The sequence below is a fragment of the Castanea sativa genome, chromosome 4 (genome assembly GCF_040712315.1).
Source record: "Castanea sativa cultivar Marrone di Chiusa Pesio chromosome 4, ASM4071231v1".
Classification (NCBI taxonomy): Eukaryota; Viridiplantae; Streptophyta; class Magnoliopsida; order Fagales; family Fagaceae; genus Castanea; species Castanea sativa.
Window position 1 is genome coordinate 11,527,551 of NC_134016.1, and position 19,089 is coordinate 11,546,639.

The 19,089-nt window shown below is 33.6% G+C and overlaps 1 protein-coding gene across 1 annotated transcript; it reads right to left on the reverse strand.

Annotated features, from left to right (window-relative positions):
* Positions 1-5,032: 5,032 nt before the first annotated feature.
* On the reverse strand, positions 5,033-5,570 carry LOC142631068 (beta-adaptin-like protein A). The gene has a single exon (XM_075805139.1). It carries the CDS (start codon positions 5,565-5,567, stop codon positions 5,088-5,090), a length of 480 nt encoding a protein of 159 aa, XP_075661254.1. The 5' UTR covers positions 5,568-5,570; the 3' UTR covers positions 5,033-5,087.
* Positions 5,571-19,089: the final 13,519 nt, after the last annotated feature.

A 19,089-nucleotide genomic window follows, 5' to 3' on the forward strand; every position in this document is an offset into this window, starting at 1 on the left:
TTAGTTCACGACATCTGTATTTTCATATTGTGAATGTTTCATAATAAAAATTGTATTAATTTTAAAAAAAAAAATTGGAGTGACTAGTCATCGTAGTCGATACAGATAAAATGAGGCTACTCTCCAACCACAAGACAACAAACTATATTAATATTTATAAAAAATATTATAGAAAATAAAATACTGTCCCCAATTTTTTTGTTTTTTGTTTTTATAGATTTGATACCCCTCTCAAAGCATTTTCTATTTTAAGGTGAGAGAATATTTTAACTCTTGGGTTATATAGATTTTCCTCTCTCTCTCTCTCTCTCTCTCTCTCTCTCTCTGTTTCAACGTGTCTTCCGCGCACCCATTTTTGTCTGGACTCATTTTTTTCAAGTTCAAGACTAGTCTCTTCCTCATTCCACTCTCTTTATTGTCCATTCCCAAACTGTTCTCTCTTCAAAATCCCACACCACACTTCAACCCCTCTGATAGATTCACGAAGAGCAGTGCAGCTGGCTCTCATCCAAAATTATCTCTCTGTGTAAACTTCTGTTTAGGCTTCCAAGAAGTTGAGGATAAGAATTGAAGGAAAATCTTTGATCTCGTAAAAGATTTTTGTTTTCTTAGCTGGGAAATAGTTAAAATTTGGGATTAATCAAATTATGGATGATTCTTTGAGGGTCAACCCTTCAAAAGTTTGTAACTTTGTTGATTCTTTGAGTTTCTGATTATTTTATCTATATTGTCAATCCAAGCATCCAACAAATCTTAGTTTTCATGAATTTAACTTAACTACTAATAAATTTTAAACTTTTAAGTCAAAAATTAAATTAAATGAAAAATTAATGCATGAATTGAATGCAACTCATGATTGAAGGTAACATCACCCCAATATTAGTTAGGAATATGTAATTCACTTCACTACTTCTGGTACAATTACGAGATAAGTTAGCTGCATTTTTAAGCATAAGACAAATATCTAGTTAGTCCAATCCAAGTCCAACTTTGTTGAAAATTGAGACAATTAGTATCTTCACTGTCTTAATACATGACAAAATTGCAAATGCACTGTGACATAGGTTGATTTAATTTCATTTTAAACTGTATGGTGTATCATGTATGTATTCTGAAGCAATCTGTATTCTATTTTTAGAAATGAGCAAGAACTCCATTCATACACCAAATGGCTTGCTGTTTTTGGCTTTATGCTTGGATCTCTGCTTACCTTTCTTGGATGGAAGTATCAAAGCCCAGATGTATCTCTATTCGACATACATGGTGCAATCATGTTGCTCTTAATAATAGATGTATGTATCTTCACTATATCAATGGCAGTGACCATACTACCGAATTTCAACAGAATCCATCTCCCCTTCTTCAGGGGCGTGTTTCTCATTTCTGGACTTCTTGCCTGTGACTTAATTTTGTTGATGCTTGCTCCTCCTTTTGGGTGGTTCATCTTCACTATATGTGCATCTATTATGGTATTGTTACTTTATCGATCACGCATAGAGATTCTCCAACGCTGTCAAGAAATTCTTGAACCAATGTGGCAGCCCACTTCTAAGGCATTCCACAGTTTATGTGATTGGTTTCAACAGAATTTCCACAGATTATGTGATTGGTTTCGACAGAGTTTCCAATCAATCTGGACAGCACCTTCCCAAGCATCCAATGGATCCTCAATGCCTACTCCCAACATGATGGAGAAACATGTGCTGGGGTCGGTAAATAATGTCTAGAGAGATCACATGTTTCTAATTAAGTACATTTGGTATACTAGTACTTATATACTATGGTCTATGGTTGACTCTATTTACAGGTTCATCCTTATGTGAGCAGGAAGCATGGTATATCAGCTGTACAAAATAAATTTCTCTCTTATAGATAGATTTAAAATATGGTATCACATTTAGAGGCAAAGGAATAATAGAATTTGTCTCGAAGTAGCAGTTGGCTAAAGCCATCTTGAATGATGCTGGGTGGATACAGAGAGCTTTGTGATTCGTTATGAATCCATGTCGAGTGGGTTCTTCAGCTGCTTAACTTATCTTGGTCTTCATCTGTAAGCTTTGAGATAAATTGTAGTTAAGGAGTCAAGTTGGTAGGCTCGGTGCTGGTTGGAGATTGACCTTGTTTGTGTATGGTATCAGCCATTAGGGTTCTAGGACTGCATAGTCCTTTTTTGTGGGCTGAACTTTCTTTGTAGCTTTGCTGCTAGGTGCTGCTGAGTTTTGAGATTTTGTATTTTCTTTTTGGTTTAATGATATTTATCGTTTTCATTCAAAAATATTTCTGGAAAGTTTTGTTTTTGGAAAGTTGTTATTGTGTTTAATTTGGCCTCAAATCCTCAAACGCAATTACTTAAAGAGATTGTTGATAAAAACACATGGATTTGAATACGCAATCTATTGACATTTTACTTTATCATGACCCTAAAAAGAGAAAACTGGCCTTAAATAAAGAAGTTATTTGGATTCTTTCTAAAAAGAAAAATGACCAACACTTGGATTGGGCCCAAATCATATAGTGATGGGTCCAAAAAATTCAAATGTATTCTTATTACAATCAAGTAATTTCAAAACTAGGTCTGATGGATTTACATGCAGAACACCAAAAAGTCAGTCATTCAAGCTGCAAAATTAGTACAATAACAAGCCCAAAATAATATGCAGAACAAAACCCACGTTGCTGAACTAGCTCAACAAAGTTAACTGGGTTTGTTTAAGACAACCATGATTTATGAGTATGGTCACTCCCTCTCTTTCGCTGGCCAAATCTAGTTTCAATCCCATCATCACTCTTCCAAAATGGTGTCTCTACCGCGAATTAATATTCTCATACAACTATAAATAAATGGCTGCAAAACTTTCAATCCACATTTTTCAAGCAGGTACTGTCACAACCCAAATATATGGAACATGAATTTAGATGCATGACTAACTCATTGATCTTACATAACTCAATAAACATAATTAATTTAAACATAATTCAATAAAACTCCAAATAAACAATGCTCTTAATAAATCTTTTACCATACTAAAATCCACAATTTAGAATAATCTCCAAAATACTGTGAAATCTAAAGCGGAATAAAAATAACTAATAATCCTTTAAGACTTCAAGTATTATTGACATCGCCTAAAAACTCTCACGCTCTACCTTGTGCTTTATGAAGTAATCCAAAAGTTCTGTTCCCCAACTAAACTTTAATCTGAAAATTGTAATTGATGGAGTGAGCTACACATCCAGTAAACAATTATACACAATACACAACAGGATAGAGTCAAGCAAAGCACGAGTATTTTGATTTTTCACAAACTCATTCAATGATATCAAATATAATTATTCTAAAACATATAAAGAATCACTTAATACATATGTAATCACAACTTAAAATCATTCAAAAGCACATACATATGATTGATTAGAGTACAGTGTCACATATACACGTATCACATATTCTCACATACAATATTTTGAGCGGATACCAACATCTAACTCCTGCTAGTGAGGAATCAACACTTATTCTCAGATACAACCCTGTGAGAGGGCTTACACATATACCTGATCAATTCTAAAAACACTTCTTTTTAGTCTCATATCACAAAAAGCAAAGTTTATACAAAATAGAATAATTTTCTTATTATTAAAAATTATTCCAACAATAAAGGCATATCGAATATCAAAATATCAAATTGAAACATAAATCAAATACTTCACTCTCTTAGGGAAAAAATAGGAACTGAGGAGTTTATATAAATATTTTACAATTCTTGAGTAAATCTGAAAATTCAATTTGCTAAAAGAAACATTTTAAATATCATTTGGAGAATAGGAATATGACTTTGAAATCACTTGGTTTTAATAAATTTAAAGAATAAGAACCTTTTTAGAAAACCTACTTTGAAACTCAATTATTTTATGAAAATAGTTTAGTTTAGATTTCATCTCAGACGTTCAAAACGTTATTTAGAATTCAAAGTTTCTCTTTAAAACATTATTTAAAGATTGAAGTTTCTCTTTCAATGATATAAAAATAGTTTTGATAGACTTTAGTAAACGTAAGCTTAAAACATAACTTTTGAAAACCTTTGACATCTACGAACCTAATGTACAAAATTGTGCATATTATGCATAATTACTTACAGCACTTGAATCACTCTGAAAGTCTACCTGAAACACCCTCCAAATAGTCTCAATACACCCTTAAATAGAACCTATATTCAACCATAGAAATTACTTAATATCCTCTGCAAAAATATAAAGCTTATCGAATTACACAAACTGACTCGCTAAAATTATACTTTGCTGAACTAATAACACTTTTAACACTAAAATAAAGTTTCTCTAACCAATAACATTCTCTTGCATTAATCGAAACTCATATTGTCATGAGGAAGGTAGTAGCCAAAATATCATTGACCTAGGATTTAATATAAAACCCCAAACAAAACGTTAAACCATCCTAATATATATAACCAAAGAAACGTTAATCCAACCTAATATATATAATCAAAGAAAACGTGGCAAATCTAATAGGACTTAATATATACATATCCGAAAGAAAACATGATGGCAAAAAAAATCACTTGTTCTAGACATGCACAGTGGGCAATGTGCAAGCCATATACCCAGGGGACAATTATGTTTCCTTGCATTGGGTCAAATCTCATACTACAACAAATCTGACTTTTTTCAAGGGTCAAAATCCCTTAAAAAAAGTATTAAAAAACCTTGAAAATAATTATTTCAAGAGTCCAATTAACCCTTGATAACCTTTGAAATATATACCGTCGAAAATGAAATTTTGAAGGCCTTCGTGGCCCTCAAAACAAGTGTTCTAATCTTATTTTGAGGGTCAAGAGACCCTTAAATAATCTTTTAACCAAGGTTTAAAAGATTTATATTACAACCCTTGATAAATAAGGTTATTTAAGGGGTCTCTTGACCCTCAAAATAAGATTTTATTTTATTAAAAAAAAAAACCACAATCATGCACAAAAAAAAAATATATATATATATTTATTTATTTATATATTGCTACAATTACACACTAACATAACATTTGTTACAAAGTGAAAAAGGAGCATCAATAATTATCAAAGTAATGCCATAATTTGAGTAAACCTGTGATAATGATATTGGCAGTTGGCGCCATTTTGCTGAAAAGTGCCTGGATCTAGAACAGCTTTTAAATTAAGCTTCAAAAGAGGAGGTGAAGGAGCAGGTGCAGATGAAGGGATTTCTGGTAGACCTAATCCAAGGAGATCATCAATTGCCAAGCTAGATTGTGGAGCAAGCCTTGGTACACTGGGGTTTAAAATGGTCAACTCTGATAATGTCTGTGATGCAGCAGATACAGCTGAACCATCATATGAAGGAGCATTATATGCAGATCCATTGTTACTAAGACCTCTAATTTCCTCCTTCTCTGAAGTACTTAAAAGCAGATCCCTGTCATTTGCCTCAACTCTGTGAGCTGGAACAACAGTACCTGCTGCAGATTCTGCCCCAATAGATAGATTTCCAAGTTCGTCTGAAAACTCAAAAGGCCCCCGGTGCTCCTTATCAGTAAACATGTAGGAAGGATGCAAAATTATGTGGATCAGTCAATTTGAACCTCACCCTAATCCATTGTAGACAAGCCAAATGTGATCACTGCCAATAAAGAGCACTTACATATACAGTGGGAAGGGGTGATTTTTTGGAATTAAGGTATCTCAATTGATAATGAAATAAATAATGTTGCCAATGAGCTCTAGCTCAACTGGCACCTCCTCCCTTTGCAAGTGTTTGGTGGAGGGTAAGTTTGTGGGTTCAACACCCACCGGGTGCTTGTGTGACTTACCAATGAAAAAAATAAAAATCATGTCAATGTGTTCCAATATTTTTTGCATTTAATCCAGAACACAGCTCAACATGTGGAGTGGAATAGATGACTGAACTCATAGCATATGAGCCTACAATTACATTGCTATGACACATTTGAAGATCCCAGGGATATTTTTGATAAGTAAGATCCCAGGGATATTAAACTGGCCTATTTGTTTTGAATAACCTACTTTTCACAAGAGAACAACTTTTGACAAGTAAATCAGATCCCCAAATTTGTTTTTTTTTAAGAAATCAGATCCCCTAAAAAATTAAAAATCACAAAGAAGTGTATATAAAGGATGAGAAGCCCATAGCCAAGGCATCACAAGAACACTATGTAGAGAAAGCAGCTTAATTACCTCAGCTGAATGTTCTTCATCCCAATTTTCAATTAAACCCTCCAATATATAAGGAGCATCATTCATTTCCTATGAATATTCCCCCAACATCCATATCAGAGCTGCCTTGGCCTTAGGTTCTTGAACACTTTTGCTGCTGATATTCCCAACTACTGCAATGCAATCCTGACTCCATTGTGGATATTTCCTTAGCAGATCTTTGACAAGCACCTGCACAGAAGAACTCGGAATGTGCAATCAACTTGTTAAGATATAGTTAAGCAATGAACATACGTTTTGCAGGAATTAAAGGCACCACACTAGCATATTAGATTTACAATATAACAACTCATCAGAGCTTCAGCAGTCACATAGTCCTTTTCCATCTCCAGAAACTGAAGAAGCCTATCAACAATTGCATTCACATCATATTGCTGCAGTGCTATTTTCCCAACAGCCCGAATTGACTCTCTTGCAATAGGAATATCAACATTTGCAGCATATTCACATAATTCCGTCACTGAAAGAGACTCAAGGTGGTCATGCATCAGTGATACATGAAAGCTAACAAAGAATAACAGCACCTGTGACCAAAGACTGGGTCACCAAATATGATAGTACACAGATTTTCCCAATCCTTTTTGGTTTAAGACCCTAAGAAATGAAATTGAGATGCTGTGTGCTTACCAATTTCATATGTGTTACTCTTGTTGGCCACTGCAGTTAACATTTCAAGCTTCAATTTTTTTACATAAGATGGCTCATTGTACTGGCAATAGAAGTGTTTGTAATCTAAGGAAAATATATATGGTGCACGCATCACCAAGAGATGCAGGTGGCTTAAAACTGCATATGATTGTTCTGGACTTCCTGAACTCACTAGTGTTAAGAGAGGGGCTTTAATACGTTCATATACCTAATAACAGTAAAAGTTCTTATTAGAGAAAAGCTAACCACAAGAAAATAACTCAAGTGTTACAAGATGGAGTCAATTTTTTCCAAGATGACATGCATCAAAGAAGGTGTAACAATGTAATCAAGATTACCTGCCCATAAAATCATGTCTGTAATGATAAATAAAGTAGAATTGTGTTTCAATGGCTTAACATATACCGGGTGGTCTAAACCTCATTGAAATGAGGGCTGTCCAGACTAATAGTAATAGCCAAGAGTTATTTTTTTATTTAAGATAGCAAATCCATCATTATGCAAATCCAAGGAACTCTATTGTAATTTAGATATACTACATAGTTTCTCAACAGTTTGAATTAAAAGTATGAAGAAGAAAGGCTTTGATAAGCACCTACTGATGAACATTAGCCATGGACAAAGTCAGCTGCAGAAACAGTTTGATGGTTGCTAAGACTACGGCACCATTTACATGTTAAAGTCTATCTTCAAGGAGATTCATGATGTCAAATATCTCATTGTTATCTGAGGGTACAAAGCTAATCAAGTACAAGACATTGGGCCCATTCACTAAATTCCCTAATCCTGCATATCAAAACATGAAGATGTCAGCTTTTTTATTTTAAATTTTCCTACAAATATTCTAGTAAGGGATGATAAATTGTGATTCTTCTACATATGCTACAAGGAATTTCACTATTCAAAAAAAATTTTATCAACCATTTACCAAAACAATCTACAGTATCTATGGTACTAAATGACATTCACTCTGTAACTTCAAATGATTCTTTTTTATATATAAGTAATACTTCAATGTTATCATCCCATGCATGCAACAAGGCCCTTCTTCTCTACCTGTCAGCTTACAATCCAGCAGTACTAGGGAATATCATAATGGCCACATAGCAGTAAATTCATTAAAAACACTGTAATCAAAGTTTTCATTATCCATGTGTAACATTGTCTTGGTTCAAGGTTTTGGATTTATGGTTTTAGAGACACTCACCAATTTCTAAGGTAATGAACAGAGTCTGATAATAACTTACATCATCCAAATTATTCACAAGTTTATCATCTTTAATTGATGGAGCAGAATTTGAATGAGGGAGAGGAACATGATTAATAGAAACATTATAACTTGATTTTGATTTACCTGCACAGATGCATGAATTGGCCAATTAAGGAGAGAAATTTCGAAGAAACTAAATATTTATGATAACTGAGTGTAACTAACAGCACAGTTAACCAAGGAACAAAATAGCAATAAAATATAGTCATTTAAGAAGATATAAGCTGACTCATACAGTGGAACTCAAGAACATAACTAAGTAGCCAACAAGAGAAATTACTCATACAGTGGACAAAGAATCATGTAGGACAACTTATAAGGATTAAAATGGCAGAGCTTACTTCCAATAGTGTACTTGCTTTGCAAATCCTGTGAAAAAGAAAAATGAAGACAGAGACACCATCAGATTATTTTGATGTTTTAACTTTTAATTCAGTGAAATGATTGCTTTAAATATTCACTTTAGTATGGCAGCACTAGCAGGATAAGCATCTCAACCATGGCAAGATTGAAATCAATGAGATAGCCTTTATTTAGCTTCCAAGAGAAGATGAAGTTCCCAGGCTTAACATCTCTGTGAACCACTCAATGCAATTACAAAATAAAGACCTTTACAACTAGGCATTTTTTGAGACTTCTCTAAATGTACAATTTTAACTCAGATGGAATGTCTTATTCCTGTTACCCACATACTCAAATGGTGAATTTTCTAGCACTACAGGAAGTTTTACAAGTTTATAATGCATCAATATGATGCATTGACACCATGCCATAACTACACCGAGTTAATACTTTCAAGTCAGACATAAACATCTTATCAAAAAGAAAAAAGAATGCAGGCTCTGTAATCATTGGAATAGAACAATAACAAATATATGGGAAAAATAGATTGCCAATTCCAAGCTACATAACTTGAAAATGAATTTATAAACTTCATAAGCTCTAGTACGTTTTATAAACAAAATGAGTGTAAAAAATCTCTGCAATGTAAAGAAGCTGAACAAAGCATTGAATTGCAATGACCCAAACCAAGTAAAAATTAAATTGATACTATTGATAAACCAATGCTCGTTTCCATAGGAAACCTAAAATTAAAAAACACAGCAAAACAAAAAAACATCATAGATCCAACCCACACTTAAATTGATATTAGCAAAATACTACACCATTAACACTTACCAACTCCATTTTAAGCATTTCTTCAATATAATATGTTCAAACCATACTTCAGATTCCAAAGGACTGGTAAGTAATTCCATTTCCAAAGTATCCAAACCCTAGCCCCAAATTATATTATTGGCAAGGAAGAGAAATATCAATGGAGAGAATGAGAGAGAGAATAACAAAAAATTCTTTGCAAAGTTCTATTGGTAATTTCCAAATTCAATTTTTTTTTCTCGGGAAACAAACAGAGAGAGAGAGAGAGAGAGAGAGACCTGTAATCGGACGAAATGGCGGAGGAAAAAGCTCTGACTATCAATGGCAGGTCGTCGTCGGAGATAGGATCGCCAACCATCGCGCCTCAACATATCATCGCACGTGATCGAAATTAGGGTTTCCAAGTCGCCGGTCGGCAATTGACACTGAAGATCCACCGATGAGCCACAGAACTCTCCGAGCTTCACCATCAACTCAGCAACAACAACAACAACAAAAAAATTTTGATTAATTATTCACAAAAAACCAAACAAATTCACAAAAATCGAATCTGAAAATGGAAGAGCACAAAAACCTATGAAAGAAATAGAGTGATCGACAGCGAGGACACGTGTCAGGCCACCGGCGTAACGAAGAGTGCCTTCGGTGTAGCGAGGGAGGATTTTCTCGCCATATCTGCAGAGGAATTTGACGGTCTTTGTGTTTTTCTTGTTGTTGGACTCCATGAAAGTTTTTGAAAGTGAGAGAGAGAGAGAGAGAGAGAGAGAGAGAGAGAGAGAATTTTCTAAGAGAGTGAGCAAAGACTTTATTCGAAAATTGGTTTTCTGAATTCTGAGTTTGAGGGAGAGAGAGACTTTATTTCGAAGGTTGAAACATTTGGATATCTTTTATTAAGGGTTGCGTTAGAATTTCGTTCAAAAATGTAAAAATTTGGAGGCAGCAATTATGCAGGATTTTAGTTTTTTAGTTTATTTCAAGGGTTTTGATAACTATTGTAACAAGATTAGTCATATTTTAATTAGCGCACCAGTTTGTTAGCGTTTGTTTCAACCATTTTCAGTGAACCCTTGAAAAAAGTGGGTTGAAACAAGTCATGTTTCTTGTAGCGTAGCAGCCGAAATACCCTAGAACTTAAATTAATATTCCCATAGAAAACATGGCCACCTTTAGGATTAAAATTTATAATCATGAAATCTATATTCAAATGAAATCTGTAGGCAATTCAATGAAATCGTGTACTCACTTTTAGGAATTAATCTAATATATATAATCCTTTGTTACACCCAAGGTCCTCAATTTCAACAAGTAATCAATCTAAAATACAAAAGTACCATAACTTAAGAGTATTACAATCGGATCTTTACATGAATAATGCTCATATATATAACCATCTTTCCATTGTAATCAATTAGTCAATATAGTAGACATAACTGAATCTTACCACGCTGCCAAAACCATAAATATATCTCAAGATTTATAAACAGTATAGAAATATTGAGATGGGGTTCTCACATTGATTTCGTAGCCAAACCTTATGCCCCTAAACAATTTCCTCTTCAATATGTGTTCTAACTTCTAAACTCCAAGGAAAAACACACTTCCTAGCCTCCTTAGTGATGAAACCCTGATTTATCTCTCTTTCTACCCTGTAATTAACGTATCAAAGATTTGGGTTTAGTGGGCAGTAGACCGCAGCTACTAACAAAAGAATACTTATGACCCATCAACTATACTTAAAAGAAAAAGTAATAACCTCAAAAAAATAATAATAAGATGCGGGGTATTACAGGTATGGCCTGTTTCAGGTTTTGAAATCATAAATCTTTCTTCCTAGCAAGCAAGCTTCATAGTGAATTTAGTGCAACTATTATTGCGCTAGATGCGACTCATATGAGACACGTGCATTAAAAAAAATTCATTATTCATTTATTTTGTTTGTTTGGTTTACGTAGATTTTTTAAAATTTAAATATCAGGTCTCAAATTTAGTTAAAACATGGGCTGCCCAACATAATTTGGGGCCTAATGCAAAAAAAATAAAAATAAAATCATGTAGAGCATTTTATATGAGAATATTAATACAATAAAATTATTTAATACTAATCAAATCAAGGTTAACTCGATACATTAAATACACATTTTGATGAATAATACCAACTTAACTAATGTTAATTTCATATAAAGAATTGAATATCATGGTTGAACCATAAATTTTAATGCATTTGAAACATTTTTTTTTTAACATTTTAGGGTTTCAATTGGGTTATGTTGCTATTGCTATCGTATTTTGGAAGTCTTGATAAAAATGAAAAGGGAAAACGCATTAAATTATTACAAAGTGTTCACAATATGATATGACAATGACTATGATCTATAAACTTCAACAACCTAATTAATGAATGTTTAAATTTCTTTTTTATGATCGATGACAAGTCAATTTGTAATCCTATAGTAAAATTTGTGTTATCCTTAGCATCACTACTAAAAAAAAGTGCACAACTATTTTAAGGGTTTTTTTTTTTTTTTTTGTCTAGTGGGGCCTTAGGCCTAGGCCTTGAGGTGACCATGGTTAAAAATTGGAAAGGATTGGATTATAAAACTTTGGTTACGTTCCTTTTCCATTTAGAATCCTACAATTTACAAGCATTGAGGATATCATAAGAACATGCAATCCAATGGTTAAATTTTCAAAATTTACATCCAATAAAATGATATAGGAGGAGTTTGAAGAGAAACCTTTTCCAGACTTTTACACCATTTATTGAAAATTTTCACGACAATATTTTGCATTAGTTCTTTTTATTCTTCTATTTTCTTCTTTGATAATTTGATAGGTGAGAGAGGGTAGATTTGAATCCTAGACATTTTAGTTGGAAACACCTAAAAGTGCTAGTTTAGCTACAAAGCACTTTTATTTTATTTTTTATCTTCAAAAATAGAAAAGCATTTCAAAATTTTAGGGATGACAAAAATTCTATGCCCCACTCGGTCAAACTTACCCTGTTTTATCCTGTATGAATTTTCCCTACTTTGAAGGGACGAGAGGCGGGGATAGGCTGGGATGGGTTTTGACTACCTCGTCCCGTGTTGTTTCATCCCAAGCACACTTTGTTTATCATCTAAGTTGGTGCAATCATGTTGCTCTTAACAATAGATGATTGTACATGTACTAGGGCATTGGTAGTAGCAAGCTACTGACTTCCAACCACCCAAGATATCTTCCTATCTTCAAAGGGGTCTTATTTCTGCAGCTTTTGTGTCTGACTTGCTGCTTTTGATCCTTTTCCCTCCCTTTGTGTGGTTCGTCTTTACTATATGTGTATTTATCCTCATATGTTTAGTTTATGGCTTGTATGAACAGATTCTCAAGTGCAGTCAAGAATTTCATGGATCAAATTCAAATTACACTTCTCATGCCATCCACATTTTATGTAACTGGTTCCGAGAGAGTTTTCAATTCCAAACAATGGCAAGCACCCTCTATAGCATCCAATGAATCTCTCATGTTGACTCGCAACGAGATAGACACACAAGTTGTTGAAATTACATAATGCTTAATTGGTGCTTCACCTTAATGGCTACGTTTTTTTTTTTTTTTTTTTTGACTCAGTCCTAACTAGGGGTGTCAATTTGGGTTAGTGTGTCAGATTCATGTAGGATTCATGTCGTGTCGAGATAGGGGTATTCAACTAAATACCTTAACCTGAACCCAACCTATTTAATAATCGTATCATAACTCTTCAACCATAACCTGACTTGTTAATGAAGCAGGTTGACACGACTTGACTCGCTTGACACATTTAATAAATGGGTCGTGTTGGATTAACACGGATGTGATACAACCCATTTCAACCTACTTAATATTAAATATAACATCTATATAAAAATAAGTTTTTTACATTCCGAAAGTAATGCATACACTTCAAATCTTCAACCTACATTCAAAACAACATAGTTCAACAAATATATAACATCCATTTAGAAATAAGTTATTTACACTCCAAAAGAAGTGCATACACTTTAACTTTAACCTAAATTTAAAATAACATAGTTCAACAAACAGAATTTGTCAAATGCTAAGTATCAATATTGAAGAGTTGATGCAAACAATATACTGATCATGACTAGGTTTATAAAGTTTCAATTTCCAATTATATCACTTGTAAGTTTTTGTAATTACTCACTTTTATTTTTAAGTTTAAAATATAGGTTGGATATAAAAGTGATAGGCCAAAAACGTATAGACCCCTTGTGATGGATTAATTGATTAATTATCCAAGTTTAATTAATTAACCAATTTAACATGCAAACGTGTGGTAGCACAAACAAATCACCAATAAACTAAATGCAGTGGAAAATAAATTTGACACGGTGATTTGTTTATGAATGGGAAAAACCTCCAAGGCAAAAACCCCACTAGGTGATTTTAAGGTCACCACTCCCGAGAATCCACTATTATCAAAACAAGCGGTTACAAGTAAAGGAATCCTAGTACCTTATACCAACCTACAGTTGAACCCTTACCCTAATACCCAATTGGACTTGTTCTGTAGTGACAATCTCTCCTTTTGATGCACAGCTCCCAGTACGTGACTAACCAATTGCGCAAATCCCACTACGCGACTTCAATCACCAACTTGAGGAAGATGTTCGCTACAAAGTTCTTCTTCTCTTCAACGGATGAAGATCATGAAGTTGCTTGGTCACAAAACCCTACGGTGTACAAACACAGCAGCTTCTTCAAGAACTAAGGAAAAACAAGGTTTCCGGTCACACTTGTGGAATTATGCTCTTGTGCAATTGTGCTCTTAGCTGTGTAACCAGATACGGTCCTTAAAATAATCCTTATATATGTTTAGGGTTGTGAGAAAAGAATACCTAAACACATAATCACGGATTGGAATCAAAACAGATCTGAAATTCTGTTTTTCATAAACCTCGACAAATGCCTATCTGTCGAGCTTTAATGAACAGCACTTTCTCAGCTTGAATCTTGGACAGACTTGCATGGCTTCAATACTTGGACTTAAACTCTTGTCCCTTGAAGTACTAAACACATCCTAGATCTACCCAATTATAAGTAAAGTGCGTTTTGTCAAAGGATTAGCCAATTACATAAAATGTTGACATATGTTCCTAACATCCAATCACATATGTCCTAATAAAAAGGTATTTGACAAATCTAAAATAGAATATGAATGGGCGAAGCTTGTGTCATTCGAACACATGTCCAATTTTGGACTAGTGTAACGTGTCCAGTTTTGGACTAGTGTAACATGTCCAGTGCAAAAAGCACTGAACACAAGTTGTATTTAGTATGAATAACCTTGGTTTGAAGATATGGCCCAATTGGATGCGAGCCAGTTTGTCTTTCACACTAACATGATTTGTATTTCCATGGTGTTTAGATTTGACGAGTTTGAGCTTTAAACATTCATGAATGCTCAAATTGATTCAAATACACACTCTAATGCTGTTCAATTGCTTGTAATGAGTCTGCTGGCTCTCTCTCTCTCTCTCTCTCTCTCTCTCTCTCTCTCTCTCTCTCTCTCTCTCTCTCTTTATATATATATATATGGGCTTAATTAAACAAATCAATCTGGCTCTTGAAAAAAAGATAAGCACTTGGTTTGAGCTTAAATATTATTTAGATGCAGTACAAAGACTTCATTTTTGGGCCTATTCTAAGCAAAACATAGCATTATAGGATTTTTTTTTTTTTTTTTTTTTACAGGATTTAATCCAAAACACCTAAAAAAATTTAATTCAAATTGCAAAATTGGTTCAAAGAGAAAGCATAAATAAGGTAAATGACACCCAACTAGTTGAAAATTATAGGAGTATTGTTTGAGATGTTTTTTCGTCATCAATGACAATTCGATATTTCCTAAAATGCAGAAATATGATAATGGGGTTGAGTAGTGGCATGTCTTATTGTGCACTTGTGGTATCTGTTAGGGTCATATTAGGTAGATCTAAGTTAGGTTTAATGCATATTTATATGCATATTGGGCCGAAGGCCCAATCCAAGGACACTAGGCAGTCCGAAGATGGGAAAACATCTTACTAAGGGTCTGTGTTAGTTTATAGCAAAGTAAAGTTTGATCGTGATCATCCGAGAAGTTGGTCCGAAGAGGAATATCTCATTGGCTCAACTAAGCAGAGGTCGGAATGAGTTGTCTGCCATCCAGAGGCAACGTCGCATGAGATTCTGTTAATAAGGACGTGCAACACAGGGGTATAGGACAAAGGAAAGCCGTGAAATATCTAAAAAAAAATGTTGCCACCGCATTGAATTCTCTGCAGCTAACTCTCTGGCCGCATTAATGAGGAAGTGATGCCTGAGTAGCAGTGTTCAGCCTTACAGCTATCTTCAAAAGCTTCAGGAGGGGGCTGATGGGACAAGTATCCTAACCGGCAATCTGATCTATACGTGGAGGGTAGAGAGAAGAGAAAGAGAAGTCTAAAAGGAAGAGGAAAGCCCCAAGATAAAGGGATCGGAGAAACGAGAGAGAAAAACACTGTAAATTGAATATTTGTAATCTGTCTTTAAGAAAGAAGAAATATAAGAACAAGCTCCTCGGCTCAAGTCCGAGGACAAGTTTCATCATACAAACTAGTCTATTATTATCGTTTTGTGATCTTGGGCCACTACCTTTGTTAGTTAAGCTCATAAGAAACTAGATTTCAAATCCACTCTCTACAAATTTATTGTGTTAGTCTCTTTGGGCCTATACCCTTCCTATTATTGGGTTTAGGTACAAATTGTGACCTTACAGAACCAAACAGCTTTTTAAGTTTGACTAAAATTCATTTCAGTTTTTTAACTTTACTTTCATTTAATTGAATCCTCTAAGTTTTAAGTTTATTCAATTCAAACTTTCTATTAAATTTAAAAAATTGGCATTAAAAAAATTGTTTTCACAAGAAAAAAAAATCTATAAAATTAATATAAATATTTTATGTGAGTTTTTTTTTCAAAATTTTTTTCATTAGTTATTTACATACTTGGGAATTTTTTTTTTTTTTTAACAAAATTGGGCAATAAAATGAATTCAATAAATTTGAAATAGGACAAAATTTAGCTACAAAATTGGTTGTAGCCTAAGACTACAACCTTACTTAATTAAATAAACATTACTGCATATTTTATAAATTTAACTGTTGCATTGCATGTTCTTACACTCTGAATACACATGTCAAATTTTGTGTTAATCGGATATCATTTACTATATAATCTATAAGTTTATATTTTATGCACATTTTAAACTACAAAAACTAACAATTTATTGATGGCATAGCTATTGATCTTTAATTTTTCTTGAAATTTTGCAAGTATGAAAGATATAAGAAGAAATTGTAATCCAATGGTGGAAGTCTCAAAATTCACATCCAATAGAAAGATATTGAGTAAGGTTGTAGCCTAAGGCTATAACCAATTTTGTAACTAAATTTTATCCTTTAAAATATAAATGACTTAATTGAATGAAGTAAAATCAAGCTTAACACATTTTTTTAGCCTAAAAAAAGAAAATAGAAGTGCTAATAAGTAATAATAATATAATAAAAATTCAGCCAACCCAAAAATTTTGCTCCTTTGAATAGACCGTAGTTTCGATGCATGTAGGCAAGATTAAGGAAACATCCGGGGAAGTCACTAGAAAATGATTGCTACAAAATTTTCCCTGCTTGAAAATGAGTACGTAAAATCGGCTTTTCTATTTTTCTTTTTTTCTTTTTTTTTTTTAAAAAAAACTAATTCAAGGCATAAAATTTAGAGTAATGTTAATGTAATTAACTTTTACAAGATTTTCGCAAGAGTTAATTGGACAAGTTTTTCTTGGATGTCATCTCTGGGAGCTCCTACTAATTTCCGTACGTGGGTTGGGTTTGTGGGGTTTGTGGAGTGCAAAAGGAGCGAGTGTTTTAGGGGGGACTGGGATTGGTGGCTTTGCATAGTTAGGTTGTGTTTAAGAAGTTAGTTTTGAGTTAGCTTATTTTACTATTTAACTTATTTTTACTAATATTAATTTATTTTTTCTATTATTTATGGGTCTCATTATACTTTTTGGTACAATTTTTGAATCTCACCATACTATTTCAACTTGTTTTTACCTTTATTTATAGTACTTTTAACACACAAAAAAAAATAGGGATCTGCTTATTTTGCTAAAGACTTTTTGCTAAGATAAGGGTAAAAATTAGCTGATAAATAGTAGCAAAAAGTGCAGTGAAGTCCATAAATAATATCAAAAATAAACTAAATAGCAAAATAGGCTTCTGCTTTTTTTAATGTAGAGCCAAACTCTCACTAAATCTTCCAAGAGTGAATAATAAGAAGATGGATATGAATTTGTGTGAAATTGGGATCTGTGTCCTACTGGAACTTTTCAAAAGCAAAGTAGATTTCCTCCAATCTTCCGGCACTTTTTGAAAGCATGTCCTGCAAACAAAGTTTCTTTCCAGACCAGTTTGGAGGGAAACTCTTCAAACTTCTTATATATTTCTTTTTTGGGTATGAATTTTGAAAATCTAACCGTTGAATTTTATATTTCTTATGTTCTTAACATGCATATCAAATTTCGTTCAAATCGGATGTTATTTACTATTCGATCAATAAACTTATTTTTTACATACAATTTTAGATCACAAAAACTTGAAATTTTAACATTTATTTGATGACATAGCAATTAATCTTTAATTTTCTTGAAATTTTGCAAGCATGAATGATATAATACGAACATGCAATCCAATGGTTAGATTTTCAAAATTCATTCTCAATATAAAGATATATGAGAAGTTTGAAGGGTTTCTCTCCAAACTAGTTTGAAGAGAAACTTTGTTCATGTCCTATTATTGGATTTGACGTCCTAAACTTTGCCAAATTCCAATTGGCAAAGCAGAAAAATCTTGATGGATGTTGATAAATGGGTACGGGGACAACTCCAACGCGTTGTGGGATAGTTGGACTTGAACGCACTCATGAGATTGGTGAATAATAGGGACCTAATTGTAGGGCGCGGGGTTGATAAATTTGGGACGGCGGTCCACAGCGACCAGGAAGCCATTTAAATAGTCGAAGATAGAGACCCACTCTTTCTATTGCAAAAGACCAGAGAGAACACACATTAGTAGGAGCTACTAAAACCATTTCAATTCTTCGCTTAAAGTCAGGATGGATTATGAAGAAATGGAAGAAAGAATTCTGTATGTGATTAATTAGCCAAAAGAAAGATACAAAGTATTATATACACCTATTAGACTAACTGCTACTAACAGAACAACAACTAACTCTACACGTGCACATATAGTAGTAACTACCTCTCCCACGTGCCATCACTTACAATCATTAAATCAAGCATCAAAAACTACAAGTCGTATTTACACAGTACATGTACAATATTAAGTCGTTTATGTAGAGACTTTGTTCTGATCACACTCCAATGCTCTTGTAAGCTTTGCTCTTGTTGCTTCCTTGTGTTTATCACCATCTTCACTCTGATACTCCCCTTCAAGAGAAGAGGGTGTATGTATGTTTATCATTCTTAACTTGTAAACAAGATTGGGAAATTGATTATAACCCAAATCTTTGGTAAGCATGTCTGCTAATTGGCAATAAGTCCTAACATGATTCAACTTAATAACCCTTTCCAAAACCTTATCCCTGACCACATGGCAATCTATCTCAATATGCTTTGTCCTCTCACGGAAGATAGGGTTAGAACCAATATGCAGTGTTGCTTGACTATCACAA